Source organism: Panthera leo, chromosome B2 (assembly GCF_018350215.1).
Source record: "Panthera leo isolate Ple1 chromosome B2, P.leo_Ple1_pat1.1, whole genome shotgun sequence".
Taxonomy (NCBI): domain Eukaryota; kingdom Metazoa; phylum Chordata; class Mammalia; order Carnivora; family Felidae; genus Panthera; species Panthera leo.
The window spans coordinates 124,072,045-124,084,052 of record NC_056683.1 but is presented as its reverse complement, the minus strand read 5'-3'; the positions used below and the strand labels follow the sequence as shown (position 1 = coordinate 124,084,052).

Genomic DNA, 12,008 nt, shown 5'->3' with positions numbered 1-12,008 from the left:
ATCATCCCTCAGAGAGGCGGGCCACCTGCACCGATAGTGCTCTGATTGGGTCACATCTTTGGATCTTTAGCAGTCCTCTCTCACACGGACCCTGGGCTTGGATGTCCGACCTGCTCTGGAAAATGGGACAATACCAAACATCGCATGAGTAGAGAACTGAAAAGTGGTTCTGATTCGGGGTCTGCCCTCTTGCTTTCCTCGGGAATCCTAAGAATGCCACGTCAATGAGCCAGGGCTGGTCCGCTGAAGGGAGAGAGACCATGGAGAGAGGCCCACTTGTCCAGCCCACCTAGCCAAGGCCACCGGGAGCCAGCCGACCACAGACGTACAAGCGAGGCGAGCTGAGATCAGCCAAGCCTGGTTCAGACCAGAAGGGCCCCCCTGAGCCCAGCTCAGATTTCTGACGGACAGAATCATAAGCTAAGTAAATGGTTATTGTTTTAAATGGCTAGGTTTTCAGGGTGATTTATTATAGTGTAACAGGTAACTGATACACGGTTCTTCCATGACCAAGTTGTTATTTCCTTGCTAGAATGTTCTCAGTTTAGTGAATTAAGCTCCAAAAAAAACCCACCTTTATTTTATGACATAGCTCTACCAGATGAGCACTAAAGAAGGAGTAAGAATAGTTTTTAATGAAAAACAAGGCAACAGTTTTCCCATCAACTGAGAAGTAGCCAGTCGTCATGTGTTGAAATGCTTAGTTTGTATGACAGAATTTATCCTATGAACTGCTTTGTGGGAGAGTGAAAGGGGCCCCGGTATTAATTTTGTTGAGAACACTAGGAAGTATGGTTAGTTGCAGGGTGCTTCCCAGATTATATATAATCAGCTATCAGAAAAGGGAGGCTGGCAGGAGCAAAAGGCATTGGTGTAATCACGCATAAAACTGAAGCCTTGGGGCGCCTGCGTGGCTCAGTAGGTTGAGCATCTGACTCTTGATTTCGGCTCAGGACATCATCTCACGATTCGTGAGACTGAGCCCCACGACGGGGGATTCTCTCTCCCTCGCTTTCTGCCTCTCCTCTCCCTGTGCCCATACATGCTCTCTTTCTCTCTAAATAAATACACTTAAAAAAAAAAAAAAAAAAAAGCGAAGCTCCAGCCTTGGTTAAAACCGGAGCATGAAGAATGAAAAACCAGCTGTGGGAGGTACCTAGCCAAGTCGCGTAACTGTAAAGAAAGAGGGTCAGGGTGACACCGTGGTGGGACCGCCCTTTGCGGTGACTCTCTAGGTGCCGTGACGGATAGAGAACCGTGATGCTTGTGCCCAGGCGCTGCTCTCGGGCCACAGTGCTCTTTGTCCGCACACTGGCTGGAACCCCCTGCACTGGCCCCGCTTTCCAGGTGCTCACAGGTGCTCACCTCCACCAGGTGCGGGGCCACCAGGCTCCAGCAGCGCATCACGTGGAGCAGCGGGCGCGATTTGCTCCGCACGATCCTCAGCATGGCATCCCCAAGGCGGAACAGGTGCAGGGCACTTTTCCGGTCTTGGGTGGATTTAACTTCTCCTGTAAGAAGGCAAGACCAGAACACCCAAACACACAACTAGCTGGACCCATTCGAGCGCAGAGAGAGGCTAAAAATACCCAGAGCGGTAGGATTAGTCAGCGGGGGGCCAAGCAAGAGGAGAGAGGACCCTGGATTCAAGACAGGGTGGCTCACTCAACAAGGCCAGACCCCACCCCTCCGAGTCACCAGCAGATGCCCAATGCCTGCTGTGACAAGTGTGAGCAAGGCTGTGGATGAGGAGGAATGATGCGGTGGTTAAGGAGGAGGGCGGGGGAGTCCGGCTGCCTGGACTCAAATCCTGGCTGAGCCACTTAGAAGCCGGGTTCCGCTGGACCAGAGACTTCCCTCTCCAAGCCACGTTTCTGGTTGTGCAAGTGGGGATAACAGCACTCACCTCTTCAAGTTACTTTAAGGATGGTGCTCATCGCGGGGCTTGGCACATACGTACTGACCCCCCCCCTCCTAGCTCGTTGCTGTCGTCACTCATGCTCTACTTTGCCAGCCCTTAGTGGCACCTCTGAAGCCCTTGCCAAGCAGGTCAGGCTCCTGCCCACTCAATAACATGCTTGTTTAACCTGCTCTGTCTGGTTCCGTGCAGTCCTTGCCTACTCTGACCTTTTGCAATTTCTTTGCCCCGTCACCTTGGTCTTCTCCCTTCTTGTCACTTTCTTCTCACTCATGTCTGGCTTCTCTCATGCCGCCTACAAAATGCTGATCATTATCACGCTCCTCCTTTCTAATTAATCTTGCCATATCAAATAAACTTCAAAATGACAGTAAGAATAATCGCTGACATTCACCGAATGTTTACTCGCCATCGAATGCTGTGCTGGTTCTTTAGGTGTCGTCAGTCACGTTATTTTTTTTTTTTTAATTTTTTTTTTAACGTTTATTTATTTTTGAGACAGAGAGAGACAGAGCATGAATGGGGGAGGGGCAGAGAGAGGGAGACACAGAATCTGAAACAGGCTCCAGGCTCTGAGCCATCAGCCCAGAGCCCGACGCGGGGCTCGAACTCATGGACCGCGAGATCGTGACCTGAGCTGAAGTTGGACGCTTAACCGACTGAGCCACCCAGGCGCCCCACGTTATTTTTTTTTAAAGCAAGCTTTAAACAAACGTAATTATTGCCATTAAGAACAATGAAATGTCAGGAAGGTAGACTGACTCGCCCAAGACAATGCAGCTGGTAAATGGTGAAGGCAGCATTTTAACTCCTGTGTGATTCATTCCGAAGCAAATGCTGCCTTCTCCTCCTAGGTGTGCTGCCTCCTTCTGACCCTGCTCGTTGCTTTTTGTAAGCTGAGAGCTTGCTGATTTCTCCAATACAAAACACTCTGAAGGCTGTCCCTGGGCTCAGGAATGCTCTGGACGTCTGATGGGTCTGGAGGTTAGCTTTATATAGCTAGGGTTTTAAAGTCTGTTAAAAACGAGCAGGGAAAGAGTTGTACTTCTCAAATCAGAATCTGCAGTAAGGATCAAAAGGCCAAACATATACACTTAGAACTTCAGATTCCTCAAGATGGAAAAGGACTTCAGATGTTGTGCAATCCAACCTTGCCACCACAGCGCGTGCCCAGCCTGAACCCATCAGGACAGAGGCTGTTTCCGCATGACAACTGTGGCTGTTGACGGACAGTTGCATTTGTGAGCAACCTGCCACCCATTTGGGACACACGGGCAGCTCAGTCCAACTCTGCTCCCTTCAGGAGGACCTTTCCTTTTCCCTTGGCCTCATCAGTGAAGACGGTGATATTGACTGATCGCTAACGAGACATGCCTTGATGGCAGGAGGCTTCTGACCCTTCCGCTTTTCTCTCCCACCAGTCCCTTGTGGAATTAGGCACCGCTGAGCTGAACGAAGAGACACAGTTTGTGATATGGAGATGGGGTCCCACCCTCATGTGAAGCTATCTGCACCCTGAGTATCCACGCCATTTTCTACATCACAAGCACAAAACTTAGTAGAGCAACTCAGCACCTGCTGTAGGTATAGTAACACCTACGGTGCTGGCAGCAGCGACATTTCCATTCATGGAGAATACTACTGTCACTCCACCCCCGCCCCTGCCACACTTCACAGCTGGAAGACAGATCGGCACCAGAACTCAGCCAGGGTACCGTGTGCAAAGGGAATGTGGATTCAAGTCTTCAGAGGGGCTGTTGCTATCAGGGATCTGGGCCGTTTCCCGCTACTCTCACAGCACAGTCTCTCCCGGGAAAGAATTACCTGGCATTGCCAGAGAGTAATCGACTGTGTCCGTGACAGAATGGAAGAGCTGGGACTGCGATGCTTTCTTCAGCTGATAAAGGAACCCTCCCAAAGCTGTGAGGTTCAACTTATCCGTAGCATCTTCAAAGAGCCTGGATGAAATAAACAGACTTGTTATCTGGAGACGATCTAGCCAAGTCTTTGCGGTAGAATCATTAGGACGGTTTTGTCAAATGGGATTAATGAAAATGTGTCAACACTGAAAATAAATCTATGTTATATACGTATTACTGCTAGGCACGAGTCTGCTCTAACTATGAGGTTTTAATCTAAGGGGCACAGATGATTAAAAAAAATATCTGTGTATCCCCATGGCTTAGCACAGCCATGCTAGACAGTAAACATGTTTGGCAAGACGTTGAAAACTGACAAAGCGTCGCTCCCTGAAACTGAGTAATGGGGAATAGAATCCTTAGAAGTAGCTTCAGGGTCCTAAGCTGTATTATAGAAAAGCCCACTGGGTGAATCAAGGCATTTGCTGGGCTACAACTGATGAGTCTAATGCTGGGCTTGGCCTCGAGAAGGACACAAAACCCAAGTAAACCCAAGCCTGTAAGCCCCCTCAGGGTGGGGCTAGCTTTGATGTTGCCTCTGACACACACCCAGAGCCTTGGACTTGGTGGGAACTCAAGCATCAGCCAAAAGAACAAACATCCCTAACCTAATGGGCCTTGCAGGTTCCTTTTGTTTTCTACTCAGCTGGGTGCAGACATTTCTGGCAGAAGGAGCTGGGAAGGAAGAGGGGAGCACAGGCAGCAGGGCTTAGAGAAGGATCGGAGGCTCACTGGAGTTCAGAAGGTTGGCATTAAATGTGCGTTTATATGGCCAGCCTTCCACTGCTCTTGGGTCACCTGCTGCCGGCCCTCCCAGTCTGTGCTCATACCAGAAGGACAAACAGCCCGTGGGGTGTCACGTGCTGGGAAAGGGAGAGTGTCGCCAACAGAAATGGAACAAGGAGCCTCTTTTGAAGAGGTTATAGGACACGTACGGGTTTTAAGACGGCAATTAGTGGATTAAACATTCGCAAACTATTGAAACAAAGACACTTTTCCTTGCTATTTTGAAATGCCTATTTTAATATTATTGAGTTTCTGCGTCCTATTAACCATTTCTTCTCTCTCGTTCCTAGTAAAAAAAAATCAGTGGTGGATATTATGCACCACCTGGCACTCGTATACTGCTTTCCAGATGCCGAAACACTTTTACAGCCATCTTGTTGGATAAACAGGAAAAAGGGATTGCTGTACTGAGTTAGTAGATGGAGAAACTGAGTCTCAGCATAACTTTTTATACAGATGTAGGGGCACCTGGTGGCCCAGCTGATTGAGCGCCTGACTCTTGATTTTGGCTCAAGTCAATCCTACTTGGGATTCTCTCTCTCCTCCCCCACCTGCCCCTCTCCCCTACTCTATCTCGCTAATACATACATACATACATATATATATATATATAACATATTTATATATATAAATTACATACCAAAATAAATAAATATTATATATATACACACACATATATATATATACATATACATATATGTATATATATATAACACACACACACACATTACACACATACAACCAAAAACTATACAGATGTGATCTTGCAGTTAGCATCAAGGCCAGGAAAGAACTCTCCTGAGCATCAGTGATTGCTATTCTGCTCTCCTACTCCCTGGCTGTCTGGCCCCCGGTACAAACTTCACTGCACCTGTGCTGGGGGCACAATGACCCAGCGTGGAGCCTGAAGTGAGGCAGGACTACATGTGACTGGTGACCAACAGCACTTTCAACATCAGAAAGCGTCACTGCTTGGGGTTATTGTTGAGTTTTTCCTCTCGACCGTAACGTGGTCAAATAATATATCACACTCTTGGATGTGGGACTGTAATTTTCATCCAAATAATGGATTTCTCCTATTTAGCAAGCTCTCTCCTAACTGCTTCATAGTTAGTTCAACCTCACGGCTACCCTGTGAGAGAGTGACTTCGTGACCCTACTTTACGATGAGGCAATCAGGGCCAGGGGAGGTGAACCTGCCCAAGGTCACAGGGTACGTGCAGACTTCCAGGCCCAGGGAGCCTGCCTCCCGAGCCTCCGGTCTTAGTCGTCAGACGGCAAGCGGTTCATTCTAAGTGCAGGGCATGCTGGGAGACAGAAGTATGTTTGGACAAAACAAAAAACCAAAAGAGGCTTAAATGACCGGCCAGCGAATCAAATTGCCCTGGGAGTGATTTTGAGCCTAGAGAGACGGACGTGGCGCTGCCCTCCAGCGAGCAGCCGTCTGGGGTGTGGGGACCATGGCGTGCGCTCATACCTGTCGGCCTGGGTGGACAGTGTGAGCACGGCCTTGGCGGCACTGCTCCCTGTCATGAGGCCGCCCCCGCGGAAGTCGGAGGCCCGGCCTCGGCTGCCTTCCCTGACCAGCTCTTGGATGGAGAGGGGCTGGATGACAGGGGCCGCGCTCAGGGAGCTCTCGGGCTCCAGGTTCTGCTCCGCAGCCGAGTCCTCACGCTCTGGGTCGCCAAGGAGTCCAGAGTCCCCTGGCGCCCTCTGGGGTTGGCTGATGGTCAGAGGGGGCTGAGGGGTGCCGGCGCTGAAATGGGTGTGTTCTAACGTGCCCACGTACTCGCAGACCCTGGACAGAGTCACAGACAAGCAGCTGTTAGGCCTTGCCGCTCAGCAGGACAGCTCCGTAAATCCCACAGTGAGAGAAAGGAAGTCCGGCCAGCTTCATAGTCCTCCCCGATCTCCCTCCTTCCTCTGGTGAGGGCCACCTCTCCCTCTCCCTGCCCCCCCCCCCCCACTATCCACATTCTTTTTTTTTTGAGTTGGACCAGATGGGTTGGAAGTGGGGTAAGGATTCCTCAGACTCTCACCCCATGCTGGGAGGAAGGTGGGTAACAAAAGCCCTCTTCATCCTGTTGTGCCCTGTCCAGCTTACTGGCTTATTTGAACTTCAGTTGTTGGAGGGAGTTTTCCCAAGGAGCCCTCTCCCCCTCCCTCTAGCGCTCTGATTAGGACCCAGGAAGCGCTTCTGTAGGATCCCAGAACGAGCATCCATGTGGCTGGCAGGACCTCTAGCCATAATGGGCCCTCTCGCAAGGGCTCTGTCCAGCCGTGTCCTGCCTCGCCCCGACAGCCCCATATCACTAATGCCGGGGTGGTGCCCTGATCACAGTAAACACAGAGAAGTGTCACCACGTAGAGTATAAGTGCCAACTTCCAAATTGTTCCTGCCCAACAGACCCCGGAACTAGGACGGTTCATAAGAGGCCCAGTATCACAGAGTAAGTCCAGTTACCGGTAAGGACCATCCCGGATAGTTCACTCTCGTGTTCTGTAACTGGGCAATTTTTTGACTGCGTGTAAAACGCTCTGGTACGATGTAAGTCATTTTCCTGCCCTGATGTGCTTGTGAGAGCCAGGAAGAACAGGGGGTCTCCAGCCTCCACATTAAAACCCATTTTGCTCCAGCCTGATTCATCCTGGCTTTTTCATACCCTAGTTCCTCCCAAGATGGGTTTTGGGTTTTTCGATCCTTGGATGATCTGACAGATTCTCTCTTTCCGACTCAACAGACATTTGCTGTTGGCTGCATCTGCTTTGGGGGCATCAAACTGAACCCAGATCTGGCTGGTGCTCTGGCTGGCGAGATCCAGGTGCCTGAGCCCTGCCCCTGCCTCCCCTTTGCTGCTCTGCCAGAACGGAGCTTGGTGCGAGGCTCTGGGCAGGTGCTGAGGAGAAGGAGAAGAAACAGCCTGGCGCCTGGCACCTGTCCCCTGCCTTGCCCCCCCGGGCAGTGCCTCATTGTCCCAGGTCTGCCCAAATGCCTGGGAGACGGGCTTTTTGTCTTTGTCTCATGAGGACTGCGGAGCTAGTGCCGTTTGCATCTTACAGGTGCTGTGAACTCGGTCACTGACCGGGGTTTGGGGATCCTGTCATGCACCTGAACACGTGTGGCCAGCAGTCCGGGTTGTGGCTCCCCATCTCCAGGCCTACGCTGAGGATGGCATCCATGCACAAGACGTGGGCTGTGTGCAGCCAGACCCCCTGCAGCTTCCCGATCTGCTCCAGCTTCTGCTCCACTTTGAGTTTCACTGTGCCAGAGAGACAGTCATTACCATAATGGTCCAAGGAGGAGACAGAAAGGGAGAGAGAAAGGATGGAAAGGAAAGAATGGGTCGTTGTGCAAGGGCAAGAGGCAAACAGTAGATGTCACTCGATGTCACTGGCAGCAAGCTCCTCGACAGCAGGTCCCCGTGGTTCATCATGCAAGCCACCCAGCCCAGAGGCCCCACAGACCCTGGCGAGCTCAGCTCTCTGCAGTTCAGGAGTAGGGTGGGTCCTCGGCTGGTGGTTACGGTCCTTCCAGACCCATCTGTGGGCTCTAGGTCAGTCACAGCAGTGAGGATGGGCTTCATGTGCTGACCCCAGCGGAAGACCCTTGTGCCCAAGCCCTTCTCCCACCCGTGTACTCAAACCGATAAGACAGAATTCCTGGCAATGTGTAAGTTCTCTGAGGTTTATTTAATGTCACATGTTCATGACGATGATCATCTAAACCAGGTGTATGTATGCTCTGGGCCCATGGCTACGTTATAACTGAAGATTACTGAATTGTTTCACTCCCTTTTACATTTATATTTGTGATCTTCAAATAATACTTTTTTAATTGCAGAGGACTAATGAGAAAGGATGCACAAGGTAACTTGATATGTCAGTTATAGCAAATGCCAAGGCAAGGCCAAATGACAATATCATGGACAATAGCCATGAATCAAGGTTCCAAGTCATTGGAAGATGGGTCTGATGGGATAACTGGGTGATGGTCCGGAACGCAGGAACACAGCATGCTTACATCAGAGGAAGCCGAACCATATTCCTGTTGTAACAGGCAAACTGAGTTTTAGCAAAGCATCGTCTTTCATGGATGTGATACCGACTTTAGTTTTCATTTGTGTAGCATTTGAACATCAATTCTGGTTTTATAATTTTTTAAGAACCTTGAATTTGTAAGGATTTTTATGTAACTTACGGTTGTGCACATTAAGTATATACCCTAGATGATCATCTGCTTCATTGGCTAATGGATTTTAACCAGGTAAAAGTCAACTCTTTCTGGAGTTCACAAAGCTCAGGTTTTTCTCTTATAAGAACAAAGGTTCTCTGAAGCTCCTCTCCAGGATTGCCTCCATTTCATTTCCCTACTCAGAAAACTGGCCATTCTGCCTTGCCCCACTACAACCTGAGCGATCTTCAAATGTGTACTCTGTGCAGCACCAACGCAAGCGGCTGGGTGATGACAGAAGTGTGAATAGCTCAGCCAGGGGGCCTCTGGTGTCCTACCGGACTCCTGTGAGCAGCCAAGTCGCCGGGGCCGGAATGGTACGTGTCTTGCCTTCACAGGGATCTACGATAGGCACTCTGCAGGGTCAGCCATGTAAAAGAGCCAGGCCTGTGATCCAGGCTGGGATCTTGTGATCAGCAGTAAATACATGCTGTGCATCACACAAGGAACAGGGACAGGTGTCTGTCACATGTGCAGGGGTGTGCAGACCGCACATAAGGCGCCAGGCGGATTCTGGCTCTTTAGCTGTTACCTTGTGCTATGGCATCACTGGGCTCCTGGACTTCCTTCTCCTCTTTTTCTTCCTGGACACAGGAGGCAGCTGCCATCTGGGCAAGGGCCGAGGCGCAGTTAGCTGCAACTCCTTTGGAGAAAAGAAACAATTACCCCTCACGGAGTCCACCGTCTAGCCTTTTACCCAGCAGCCCTTCTAAAAGATTCGTTTTCCACGAGGGCCATTCCCACGGCGCTCCTCGGGGACACCCCGCGGGCCACGGGTCCGGGAACGTTACTCCCTCCTGTACCTAGAGCACAGCTCAGCCGCGCTGCTTTCCGCAGCCCGTCGAGGCTCATGCAGATGGCATCACGTTCCTTTTGGTTCTGCTCTTTGACGCCTTCAGCTCCCAGAATGAAGGCCAACCCTTTGGAGCTTCCTGCCATTCGGCCAGTCAGGGGGGTTGACAAAGTATCGATCAAGTTCTTCCAGCAGCCCACCAGAATATAGCGAGCAAACGCCACACCTAGGACGTGAAGGAGCAAGGATCATTCTCCGGAGACAAAATAAACCACCGGCGGTGAATGGATTGGAAGCTTCTGACAATCGAGTTAGCAATACTGAGGTGTATGCAATTCTACTACAGGAAATCAAATTTAATGGATATTGGATTGTGTTATACTTTGTGTTTATAAATAATGAATGTTGCGTCATCAGCTAGATGTTGCTAAGTAACCTCCTTCAGGCACTTTTCTGCCAAGATGAGATGTTGATTCATTTATGTCAGCACAGAAAGCTGCCACTTAATGGTTTAATTGCTGGTAACATATGGGATGTATGTATATTCATAAACTCAAGACCCAAGTCATTACCTGCCACTGTGGAGTCATCAATTCTCCTGCCCTGGGTGAAAGGAGACTCCGTAGAAGCTGAAGCCATCAGCTGGCCCCCAATCGCACTGCTCTCTAAGCCATCAATGTCTGTCAAGGAAAAGGAGGAAGGTTTTCCCAGATTGGAACACTCCAGGAAAAACCAAAACCAAAAACCAAAAACCAAAAAAACCCAAATGGCCAACACAATATTCATTTTTTTTCCCACAACAAACATCCATTGGATCTATTATGTACCAGGTATGTAAGAGTTTTTTATCAGAATATTAAAATTTTTGTTTTATTCTTTTAGTCTAGTTTTCTTTCATTGCCAGAACATTCTTCATATTTTTTACTAAAAACATAAACTCTGCCCTCTCTGTTGTCAGAAAATCTATTGACTTCGAATATTTTGACGTTTGACTATTCCTTTTATCCAAAACTGTGGCATCGTTCCTACATTTTATATGCGCAGTTTGCCCCAACGTGGATTTCTCTTTCAGAATTTCCTCATAGGAATGAAGAAGAGAATAAGAATAATATCTCCTTGGTCAGATAATCACATCATCTGATTCCAATGTACAACAATAACTTCATAATCATATCTTACAATTCACAAAGTGTTTTCACATAACGTTGTTTTCATCAGATCTTCCAGATAACTCCAAGCGGGTAGGCTGGGTAGGTATTATTTTTCCCATTTCACAGAGAAGGAAATAAATGTTCAAGGCAGGTGAACTGCACAAGGCCACGAGGCCGGTAAAAGAAGGGATCAGGCTTAGGATGCAAGTCTTCTGACTCCCATCTGGGCCTCTTCCCAATGACACCACACACTTCGTGCAGCGTGATACAGGACCTTCATTCTCCATTTAAATTCTTGTTAAAACCAACTCTCATCTCTGGAATTAGCTCAACGAACCACTTCTTAATACACTGGCAAGAAGAGCCTGGGATTGAGAAGATTTAACTCTGAATTAAGTAGCCTTGGGGCGCCTGGCTGGCGCAGTCGGTTAAGCGGCCGACTTCAGCTCAGGTCACGATCTCGCGGTCCGTGAGTTCGAGCCCCGCGTCAGGCTCTGGGCTGATGGCTCGGAGCCTGGAGCCTGTTTCCGATTCTGTGTCTCCCGCTCTCTCTGCCCCTCCCCCGTTCATGCTCTGTCTCTCTCTGTCCCAAAAATAAAATAAAAAACGTTGAAAAAAAAAAATTAAAAAAAAAAAAGTAGCCTTATAGCCCTGGGCTACACTGCATCTCCTGGCTTTGAATGTCTAAGTGGAAAGGAAGGAACCACTGGAGAAGTGACCATGGAATTGAAGCATATATCCCGAAGGCAACTAATATAGTTGAATACAACACAGAGAGGGATTGGGAAAAGAGGGTAGCCTAAGTTTATTCCTTGACTTTAGAACTTGACTTTCACCAACAGGATGAGAGTCCTCTGCATGGTGTTTGAATACTATTTCATTAGAGCTTTGATTCTTACAGTAAGTCCATGAAGCCTAGACATTTCTGGTAACACATCTCTTTTTTCCCCCCTCACGTTTTATGTACTTCTATTTGCATATTAAAAATGGTGCATTCCAGTAATTAAAATCATACAAAGAAAAAAATGGCGCTTGATTAAACTGCATTTTACAGCCCGCAGAGTGCCTTAGACCAACTTAGGCTTTATTGGTCACCCCCAACCAGCTTCTTCCTTCACCAACATGCAAGTTCTTTTCCTTCCCCGCCAGCCAGACAAGCAGAGGGAAGAGGAGGGTTGGTGTTCCTGAGCAACATATCTCTTTGAAAAAA

The 12,008-nt window shown here is 48.9% G+C and overlaps 1 protein-coding gene across 2 annotated transcripts in view; it reads right to left on the bottom strand.

Moving 5' to 3' along the window:
• Nucleotides 1-12,008, bottom strand: part of ARFGEF3 (ARFGEF family member 3) — a 177,212-nt gene that overhangs the window by 39,992 nt on the left and 125,212 nt on the right. For both annotated transcript variants that reach the window (XM_042939936.1, XM_042939935.1), the window contains 7 exons: nucleotides 10,220-10,327; nucleotides 9,658-9,873; nucleotides 9,387-9,497; nucleotides 7,733-7,883; nucleotides 6,101-6,421; nucleotides 3,743-3,876; nucleotides 1,366-1,511 (listed from right to left, as the gene is read on the bottom strand). In XM_042939936.1, the coding sequence (XP_042795870.1) occupies nucleotides 1,366-1,511; nucleotides 3,743-3,876; nucleotides 6,101-6,421; nucleotides 7,733-7,883; nucleotides 9,387-9,497; nucleotides 9,658-9,873; nucleotides 10,220-10,327 (1,187 nt within the window). The remainder of the gene's footprint in view (nucleotides 1-1,365; nucleotides 1,512-3,742; nucleotides 3,877-6,100; nucleotides 6,422-7,732; nucleotides 7,884-9,386; nucleotides 9,498-9,657; nucleotides 9,874-10,219; nucleotides 10,328-12,008) is intronic.